We start from the raw sequence: 11,120 nt of genomic DNA, 5'->3' as shown, positions 1-11,120 counted from the left end.
CTGTGAGTTCGAGGCCGACTTGGTCTATAGAGGGAGATACAGGACAACCTCCAAAGCAATACAAAGAAAACCTGTCTCAAACCTCCCCCCCCAAAAAAAAAGAAAAGAAAAGAAGAAAGAAAGAAAGAAAGAAAGAAAGAAAGAAAGAAAGAAAGAAAGAGAGAAAGAAAGAAAGAAAGGAAGCAGTAAATGAATGTTTGGGAGAAGAGAGGAGGTCAAGTTGCCTGGAGGAGGCTCTCAGACTAAAGAGCTTACCTGTGAGAGATTCTCCAGCCTAATGAGTTGCCTGCAAGTTCTGCAGAGAGCTCCAGGTTTGCTATGATTCTTCACTGTCACTCGGGCTGAGGTGGGATTTTTGGTGATGCAACAGTCTCTGAGTCACCCTGGTTCCTGTAAGTAAACCCTCAGGCACATACACTCTGTAAGTATCCCCATTGAGCTCACTGGTTTGCCAAGTTGGACTCAGAATGTTCATTACTTTTCTTTGTCCCCAATAGCCTGTCTGGGGTGAATGGACACCTTTTGATGCCCTTCCAGGAAAAGTCAACACCTTCCTTCCTTGGGAAGGTTCTAAAAGGTGTCTGTTATAAACGACTACAAAAGTGAGTTGGCAGAAGTGTGGGCAGTTATGGTATTGGCCTTGGCAACTGTGACTAAGTGTAGAATGTGTGATCCTCTCTGACGATCTGAATTATTCACATTTATCTTCCTCTATCTGGGTCTCTAGTTTCTCTTTCTCTCTCTCCATCTCTGCCTTTCACTGTTTTCCAATAGGTTCACCTTATCACAGCCTCCTCCCCTTTCCTTATGCTGAGAAGGCTCCTAACACCCAGATCCCTTCACCTCTGATACAGAGAAGGTTGGACCTCTGTATACCACCAAAGATGAAGCAGAGGAAGGTTTTCAGGCTCTTGAGTTTCTAGAAGGATCCAGTCCAATCACCAAATGCTTTAAAAAAAAAAAAGTCATTTGGGTATTACCTCAGGTCAGTGCAAATCACAGGAAATCCTGGGTTCCTGTTTCCTGTTTCCCAATACATTTCTGCTCTGTTACGCCTCCCCCACCCCTTTGTATATTTCTGTTGAGGCCATTAGACACAGGCCACTCTCTCCAAGAGATCTGAGCTGTCCAGAAGAAGGCCCACAGCTGTTGCAAAGTGCAGGTGAGAAAACTTTGCCTAGGGATCTGCCCAATATGGTGAGGTTGCAATCAGAAGACTGGTGGTAGAGCAGAGTTTGACCTGTGTAATAGAGGGCTGGGATGTGGTTTAGTTCGAGGAATGCTTACCTAAAAAGCACAAAGCCTGGGTTCTATCTCTAACACACAGTGGCACACCCCTGCAATCTCAATATCAGAGTTGGAGAGACAGGAGAAGCAGAGGTCTAATGTTATCCTTGGCTAAGTTCAGGGTCAGCCTGGACTACATGAAAGCCTGTCTAAAAAGATAAAAAGAAAGAAAAGGAATAAATAAATAAAGCTCAATTATGGGACAACATAAGATAGAAAGGTGAATACAGCCACAGACAGCATTCTTTCATGATGTTTTGCTGCAAGAGAAAGTCAAAGGCATGGTTGAGAATTAAAAGGGGCCGTGGAAGTGAATAATAACTTGCATTAAAGATACAATGGTCTAGAGCAGATTGGTGTGCTCATTCATTGCGAGGAATCAAGAAAAAGTGCTGAATGTGCACTAGTCAGGGATAGCACTCCTGGAAAAAGTAGGTTGTGAAGGGAATGTCTTAGGCTGGGATACTTGTCTTCTGGTTATTGATGTAAGGCCAGAGAAGATCTGTCAGGAGTGTGGAGGGCAGTGGCTGTGCTGGACCAGAGGAGGCATGGGCTGTGTTTGGGTGAATGGGAAAAGGCTCAAAGCTTTAAACAAAATACTGAAGGAACAAAATTGCTCTAACAAGTCATAGGAAATTTTAGGAAAAGGGCAAACATGAGAGCAGTGCTGAGCCTGCAAGCAGACAGGTCCCACAGGCTTCATGGATTCTGTTGCAGAATTTGTCTCTGCCTCCTCTGGAACTGCTAATCTTGGTTCATTTTATCAGGGTCTGAAGAGGGTGATGATGTGGTACAGTGACTGACAGGTTTAAAGCCCTCTCTAAATGGTGGCTAACAACATTCCAATTCGACCCAAACCACATTCTTCCACCTCCAACCATAGGTGGGGCCATTTCTCATTGTTCTTCTGCTCTTGCATGTTCTGACCTGTCACTGAAAAATCTTCCTTGTTCATTCTGTAAACCTTTTAATCATTGCCTCAGAGAATCTTGAGAACAAACAGCCCTCAGCCCAGCTGGTGCTTGGTAGCTGGTGGAAGGTGAGAAAATAGGAGTCACTTGCAAATTGTTTCTGAAACCATAAGCATTGAAATTCAATAATAATGTGAGCTACAGATGTGATTTTAGGCAGTTCTTTGGGTGCTTTAAAGACATAAAGAGAATCACAGGGTTGGGGCTGTAGCTCAGCAGGAAAAGCATGTGTCTCTCATACAAAACCTGGATTCGAAACCCAGGATCACGTAAACTGAGTATTGTGCATACCTGCAATCCCAGAATTTGGAAAGTAGAGGAAGGAAGACAAGAAGTTTATTTAAGTCTATACTTGGCAAGTTTGGGATTCATGAAAACTTATCTTAAAAGACAAAAGCAAAACAGAGGAAGAAGAGGAGGAGAGTGGAAGGAAAGGAGAACTATTTAGGCTTGATAGCACACACCTATAGTCCTACCACTTGTGAAGCAGAGGCAAGAGGACTGTTACAAGTTCAAGGCCAGCCTGTTCTTCACAGAATGTTCCAGGTCAATGAGGAATACAAAAGAACTTATGTGGAATAAGAGGAGGGGAAGGAAGGGGGAAATGGAGCAGGGAGCAGGGAGCAAGGAGGAGATGGGAAAGAATTGGTTCTAATTCACTATTTGATGGGGGATGTCCTTCTGTATATCTGTTTCTCTTATTGGTTAATGAACAAAACACTGTTTGGCTAGTGGCCAGGCAGGAAGGATAGGACTACCAGACTAGGATGAGGAGAATTCTGGCAAAGGCAGTCAGAGAAATCCCGCCAAAGAGAGTAACCATGTAGACCACAAAAGGAGTAATGGGTCTGAGCATTCTTGGGTAAGCCAACACCAATTCGAAATACATAGATTAGTAGTTATGGGTTAATAATTAAAAGAGAGCTAGCCAATAAGATGCCCTAGCCACCAGCCAACAGTTTAATAATTAATATAGCACCCATGTGTGCTTTTTTGGTGTTAAGGTAGCTTTGAGACCAAGCTGGTTGGAGAGAACCGCCAGCAACAGCTATTGGTTCAATAATTGCATCAAGGGCTATAAACACTATTAACGAGGCCTGGAAAGCTACTTCCTTCATAGACTTTCAAACCTGATGGCCACTGTTGCTGTTTCCCTGCCTCAAATTGGAGTTGATACTATGTGAGTCAGCCCCTCTTAAAATGAAGGTATTTGCAAGGTCAGAAAAAGCTGGGTCAGGAAAAGACCTTTGCTGGAATTTCAGACCGAGAGACTGAGTGACTATAAAAAGTTAATGTTTCAGGTCTGTTTTCTCATTTTCACAAGTGTCAGTGATAAAAGGAGTAAAACCTCTGGCTGAAGAGATGGCTCAGCTAATAAAGTCAATCTGTATTCAGATCACCAGCACCCACATAAAAGCAAAGTGCAGGAGCATGGGTCTTCAACTTCAGCACTGGAAGTCAGGAGAGCAGATGGTCAGATACCTGGAACTCATTGACCATGCAGTGTAGCCTTAAGTTAAGTGAGAGACTTTGTCTCAAAAACATAAGGTGAAGAATAATCAAGGAAGACATCTGACATTGACCTCCGCATGGACATTCATGGACACACACACACACACACACACACACACACACACCTGTTATTATTCAGTGCATGCTACCTGTCAATCACTGACTCCACATCCAAGGCTATTAACTAATTTTACCCGCCCCCTACCACCCCTGCCATTTAAGGAAGTCCACGGTTACTATTAGGGAAAGCCATTTTTGACATGAGCAACATATTGCCTACTTAATCCAGCAAAATCTCATATCCACCACACTTTGGAAGACTCATTTCTCTCTTGCCCTTTTCCACCCTCAAGTGTCTTGAGAAGATCTCATAAAAGGAGAGAACATTATTTCCTACCACCAAGATAATCTAGATAAGCAGCTGAAGAGACAGCTCAGTGGTTAAGAGTGCTTGCTGCTCTTGAAGAGGAACTGAATCCAGTTCTCAGCACTTAAACCAGGCAGGTCACAACTTGTGTCCATCATCTCTGGCCTTTTTGGGCATCTGCACCCTTGCACATATTCACACACAGATACACACATATATACCTAATTAAAAATAGTTTAAAATTGATTTTTAAAAGCTAATTTCAATTGGTTGTTCAATACAAAATGGTTTGCCTTGAAAATATATTTACAAGTCACGTGTTGTATTTAGGACTGTGAGTGTGTTTCTATGTGTTTGGGTGCACAGGTGTGTGTGATATAACAGCGATTAATGAAAAAAGAGGCCATGCATTTAAAAGAGAGCGGGGTGGGGGAGCATATGGGACAGATGGTTTGGAGGGAGGAAAAGGAAAAGGGAAGTGATAGGATTATGTTATAAAATCAAATATAAAAGAAATAGTATAAAGAGACAATTTCAGAAATGTCGCCTGCAGCCATAGTCATGCAAATGCCTCCTCTGAGCAGAGGAGAGGAGTATCTATTGAAGCCCCAGGAAGGAGGGAGGTAGGTGTGTAAAGAAGTGCTTTATGCAGACTGATATGTTTATGGTGGTCTCTCTGGGCCACCGAAGCTATCTTCTGACAGTTTCCTAATGTCCACACACCATATTTTTTTGTTGTGGTAACATACACGTAAAAAATCCACCTGATACTTTTTTTCTTGTGTGTTGGTGCTTGCATGAAAAGGCCACCAACCTTAGTTTTTGAGACAAGGTCTTGCCATGCCTTTCAGTCTGGTTTTAAACTCACTATGTAGCCCATGCCAGTCACAGAGTCACAGATCTTTCTGACCCTGTCTCCCAAGAGCTGAGGTGACAAGGGTACACCCCCACCACACCCAGCTTAAATTTTACCACTTGAAAATTAAATGTCATTAAGGGCATTTAAAATGTTTTGCAGCCATACCCCTATCTAATTCTAGAATTATTGCATCACTCAAAAGAAAACAAATTCCATACCCCTTGAGCAATAATTCTTCTCTCCCCCTCCGTGAGGCTTCCTTACCCACTAACATGCTGTTTCTTCATGGGTATTTGTTATAAGCTGAATAACACATCATATGACATTTTGCATCTGGATTCCTTTGTTCTATGCCTTTAAAGTGTATCTGTTCTACCATGTATTAGTTCTTCATTATTTTGTTTTACTTTTTAGGAAAAGTGTCTCATTGTATATCCTATGGAATGAAGACCTCAAATTTAGCTAACCTCATGTCATAGAACCCCAAAAAGCTGTGATTACAGGCTACCACAATCAGCGTGTTTCATTCCCTTTTATGTCTGAAACCTATATATCAAATGGAAGTATCACATTTTGGGCGTCCAATTTGTCTGTTTAGTTTTCCTCAACTAGACACATGCTAGAGTTATCTGGGAAGAGGTAGCTGTGACGATAAATCTTGCCTCAACTGAGAAATTGCCTCGATCAAATTGTCCTGGAGATCAGTCTGTGTGCCATTTTCTTGATTAATAATTGATGTAGGAGGGCTGGAGAGATGGCTCAGAGGTTAAGAGCATTAACTGCTCTTCCAGAGGTCCTGAGTTCAATTCCCAGCAACCACATGCATGGTGTCTCACAACCATGGATAATGAAATGTGGTGTCCTCTTCTGGTGTGCAGGCAGAACACTATATATGTAATAAATAAATAAATCTTAAAAAGAAAAAAATAATTGACATAGGAGGGCTCAGCTTACTGTGTGTGGTGCCACCCTTCAGTGGGTGGGCCTGTGTTGTATAAGAAAGCACGCTGAACAATCCACAAGACCAACCCAAAAAGCAGCATTCCTCCATGGCCTCTGCTTCAGCTCCTGCCTCCAGGTTCCAACCTTGACTTCCCTTCATTATGGGAATATAAAATATTAACTGAAATAATCCCCTTACTTCCCAAATTGCTGTTGGGAAGCAAACTAGGGCAGGTTGTCTTTATATTCAACCTATAATGAAAATTGCTGCTATAGAAATTAGCACAACTTCTGTTTGAACACAAGTTTTTAAAAAATATTTTATTTATTTATTGTATACAACATTCTGCTTCCATGTATATCTGCACTCCAGAAGAGAGCACCAGATCTGATAACAGTTGTGAGCCACCATGTGGTTGCTGGGAATTGAACTCAGAACCTCTGGAAGAGCAGTCAGTGCTCTTAACCTCTGAGCCATCTCTCCAGCCCCAAACACAAGTTTTTTTTTTTAACCATAACTTTATTTATTCTTCAACATCTGCAAGCACAATCATCCTCACAGTCTTGCCCTCTTAACATCACCCAGAACACACCCCTCTGCCACCATGTCCTCTCCTGTTCCTAACAGTCCATTGAGAGCTGCCTGCTGGAATATTGACCTGTCCTGTTGGCTTGATCATATACTGAAGTGCTAAACACAAATTTTATTTGCATACCATTCACCCAGTTTTTGTTTTTGTCTTGTTTTGTTGCTTTTCCTCTTGCAAGTTAATGATCTACATCAGCCAAGTGGTTCCCTTGTGGGTAGAGCGCATATTAGCAATTGTGGAAATATAAGCATAACCTTCCCCTATCTGATAAGCAATTAAAAACATGGGTAAGCATGTCAGGGGATGGTGAGCTTGCTCTAGCTTGGATATGAGGGACTGGGAGGGAAAATAGATTGGGTACAGCAATAAAGACAAGGAAAACTGCCTCCTTTTTTGGTATTTTCAAAACTAGGTCCTGAAGAGATTGGTTAGCGGTTTAAAGTGCTGATATACAACTGTGAAGGCCAGAGTTTGAATCCCCAGAAACCCATGTAAATGTCATTTGGGCTCAGTGGTTCACCTATAATTCCAGTCTCAGAAAGAATAGAGAGCCAATCTACCTAACAAGGTTAGTCATTGCTGTGAGCTCTGGGTTTGATTGAGAGACCCCGTCTTGATGAATATGGTGGAGAGTAGTAAAGTATGAAGCCTGACATCAACCCTAGGGCTCCACATATGTGCAGAAGCATCACAGACATGCATGCACTCATACATAAAAAGAAAACACGCACTCATGAAAACTGGAAAAAAATGAAGACAGGCATAGTAGCATCTGCCCTTAATCCTAGCACTCAAGAGAAAGAGGCAGGCAGATTTCCCTGAGATTGCAGCCACTTTTGTCTATAGAGAGAGTTCTAGGCTAGAAAAGGATGTGTCCTGAGACCCTGTCTTGAGGAGAAAAGAAAAGGTTGGTTAAATAAATAAATAAATAAATAAATAAATAAATAAATAAACATTCCTGTTTCTCAATGTTCTAGGAGTGAACAAGATGGACACCAACATCTCTCTCCTCATGAACTTGTCTGCAGCGAACTCCATGAATATATCTGCAAGAAGCCAGTCAGTATCTGCTGGCTACACGGCTCTGAATGTCTTCTCATACTTGATGTTTGGAATCACCTTCGTCCTTGGAGTGCTGGGCAATGGGCTCGTGATCTGGGTGGCCGGCTTCCGAATGGTCCGCACAGTCACCACCATCTCTTACTTGAACCTGGCCATTGCTGACTTCTGCTTTACCTCCACGCTGCCGTTTTTTATCGCCTCTAAGGCCATGGGAGGACAATGGCCATTTGGTTGGTTCATGTGCAAGTTCGTATTTACCATAGTAGACATAAACCTGTTTGGAAGTGTGTTCCTGATCGCCCTCATTGCGCTAGACCGCTGTATTTGTGTCCTGCATCCAGTCTGGGCTCAGAACCACAGAACCGTGAGTCTGGCCAAGAAAGTAATTATCGGACCCTGGATTTGTGCTTTTCTCCTTACCTTGCCAGTTATCATTCGTCTGACCACGATCCCTAATAAACCTGGGCCAGGGAAAACAGCCTGCTCTTTTGACTTCTCCCCTTGGACCAAAGATCCTGTAGAGAAGAAAAAGGTGGCCATCACCATGCTTACCATCAGAGGAATTATCAGATTCATTATTGGTTTCAGCACACCCATGTCCATTGTTGCCATTTGCTATGGGCTCATAGCCACTAAAATCCACAGGCAAGGCCTGATCAAATCCAGCCGTCCCCTGCGGGTCCTCTCTTTTGTCGTGGCTGCCTTTTTCCTCTGCTGGTGCCCATTTCAGGTAGTAGCCCTCATATCCACAATATTCAGAGTCAGTGAACGCAGCATGACTCCAGGCCTCACAACTGCAGTGAACGTCACAAGCTCCTTGGCCTTCTTCAACAGCTGCCTCAACCCAATGCTCTATGTCTTCATGGGCCAGGACTTCAGAGAGAGACTAATCCACTCCCTGCCTGCAAGTCTAGAGAGGGCCTTGAGTGAGGACTCAGGCCAGACCAGCAACACAGGCATCAACTTGGGCAACAATTCCTCGTTACCTTCTGAAGACAGTGAACAGGCAAAGTGAAGAGAGGGCTCCAACTCAAGTTTTGTCTGCTTTGAGTTCCCCTGTGCTATAATAAACATTCCCTGTCGACCTTCAAGCTACACACTCAATAGAAAAACTTGAGAAGACTTTTTAGATTTTTGTTACCTCAACAGATCAATAAAGAGAAAAGACAAAAATAATATACATTTTCTTGTTGGTCTGAGATAGTTACAAATGACAGCTAAGGCTATAGCGCTGTTACTAATGCTGTCTACTTCCAGTCCCCTCACAGGCTGTAAACCTGCAAATTTTCTTAAGCGTCCTTCTGTGGGTAATAGGTGTATGTTTCCTTTAGATAATGAAGAAGGAAGGGGAAAGACTCTTGAGCTACACAATTTCCTGATCCCTTGTGTTGAAATATTTGCCATACCACTTATCATCATAAGACCAGTGTTTTCTGGTGGCACACTCCTTTTATCCCAAGACTTGGGAGGCTGAGGCAGGTGGATCTCTGTGAGTTTGAGGCCAACCTGGTCTACAGAGCTAGTTCGAGGACAGGCTCCAAAGCTTCACAGAGAAATGGTGTCTTGAAAAGCCAAAAAAAAAAAAAAAACCCAAAAAACAAAAAACAAAAAAAAAGACCAGTGTTTTCATTTATGTCTCTCCATGTACCTCCAACCAAATTTGTCCAGTTTGTGTAGAAGCTGGTATTTGAGGTACCTGATTCAAAGTGAATGACCCCAGAATGGTACTCCAGGCTTTACCCTCAACAGCAGTGAGTTAAGTGTCACCCACCCACCCCACCACCACACACATGCCATGATTTGTGTTATTTGTGTTCTTTTAATCCTGACCACTCTGACTAGAGTAAGATAAAACCTCAAAATAGTTTTAATATGAAGTTTCCCGCTGGCTAAGGATTTTAAAGATTCATTTAAATATCTTCCAACCATTACTAATTCATCCTTTGAGAAATTTCTGTCTTCTCTAGTGCCTGTTTTTTAATTGGGTTGTTTGTTTTCTTGATGTTTAGCATTTATTATTATTATTATTATTATTATTATTATTATTATTATTACTTTAGTTCTTTGTATATTTTAGATACTTATCCTCTGTCAAATATCCAGCTGGTAAAGATTTTTTTTTTTTTCCGTTCTGTAGTCTGCCTCTGTATTTGAGCAATGTTAGTCTTTGTTGTATGGAAGTTTTTTAGTGTCATTTATTGTTAATCTCAACACCTGTACTTTAGGATCCTAAAAAGCCTTTTCCAATGCCAATGAGCTAAGTGTATTCCCTGCTTTTTCTTATATCAGATTCAGGGCACCATGTCTGATGTTGTAGTCCTTGATCCATTTGGAGATGAGTTTTATGCAGACTGAGAATAAGGATACAGCTTTTTTTTTAATTATTTTTTTCTTCTACATGTGGCTATCAAATTTAGTCAGTACCATTTGTTGAAGATGCTGTATACTGCAATGATTATTGTGGGAGTGTGGACTTACATCTAGATCCACCAGAAAAGGAATCACCAGTCTTACCCATTTGTGAACTGAGAGCTACAATAACAACCATCCTGGCAAGACATATCCATTGGTACAATACTGGCATAAACATCATGAGATTAACCAACCACTTTCTTATTGGATTTAAGGTCTGCTCCCCAAATAAAAACCCATACCTGCCGCCATTATTGGAGCCATGAGTCTACAACTAGAGCAGTCATAGGCCCCCGTGGAGAAGCTTCTACTCCTCTGCTAACGACACACACTGAGAACCAACTAGTAGTGACTGTCATTCCACACATAGATTAGTGCATCTCTCAGCGCTCTCATTTTCCTGTAGATAACAACGAATATAGAGACCCAGAGTTGGTTAAGGTGTAGAGAACCTCGGATTAATGAATTATCAACCCTAAATGGAAAATATGTATCACACACAACCCTCCCAAGGTTCAGGGATCATTATGAAACGGGCCACAGAAAGATTGTAAGAGCCAGAGGTAGCAGCTGACTACAAGGAAATAGTGTTTTCTGGGCATACCAGAACAGTTGCACACACAAATCCATGGGGGTTATGACAATGCGGACGGTGCCTGTGCAAGCTCAAGCTAAACCAAATCCCAGTCTGAAAAGGAGAGGTGAGCATGAAGAACCACACCAAGCTGAGGAGTTATTGACAATTGGAAGCTTGTGGGAGAATGTCTTTTTTTTTAAGGGTATAGTTTCTGGTAGATCAACCATGCTCCACTGGAAGGCCATACATCAGAGAATATGTGGGTAGCACCAACTATTGGATGGGTTTTTTAAAAAGAAATAAGAGGAGAAAAAGCTAAGTAGACAGGGAAAGGGGGGTAGATCTGGGAGAAGTTGGTCAAGGAGACTATGATCAAAATGCATTGTATGAGATTCTCAAAGAACTAACAAAGAAATGGGAAAAAGAAAAAGCATCTGCGGATGTCCTTGATTTCTAACCAAGCCAGACAGATGTGTAAGTTACTCTGTGAAAGACTTTTTTTTTTTTTTTTGAGACAGGATTTCGTGCATTCCAAGTAAAG

General features: G+C 42.0%; 1 protein-coding gene across 1 annotated transcript; it reads left to right on the top strand.

Annotated features, from left to right (window-relative positions):
* The first annotated feature begins 7,516 nt into the window (after positions 1-7,516).
* Fpr1 (formyl peptide receptor 1) lies at positions 7,517-8,605 on the top strand. Its single transcript, XM_035449559.1, has one exon. The coding sequence runs from the start codon at positions 7,517-7,519 to the stop codon at positions 8,603-8,605; it is 1,089 nt and encodes a 362-aa protein (XP_035305450.1).
* The last annotated feature ends 2,515 nt before the right edge of the window (positions 8,606-11,120 follow it).

This window comes from Cricetulus griseus, chromosome 9, assembly GCF_003668045.3.
Source record: "Cricetulus griseus strain 17A/GY chromosome 9, alternate assembly CriGri-PICRH-1.0, whole genome shotgun sequence".
Classification (NCBI taxonomy): Eukaryota; Metazoa; Chordata; class Mammalia; order Rodentia; family Cricetidae; genus Cricetulus; species Cricetulus griseus.
Note: the sequence above shows the minus strand (reverse complement) of the source record. Positions and strands in the feature narration are given on the sequence as shown.

Coding starts and splice junctions, on each gene's coding strand:
- Fpr1 (XM_035449559.1), top strand. CDS start 7,517: ATGGACACCAACATCTCTCTCCTCATGAACTTGTCTGCAGCGAACTCC.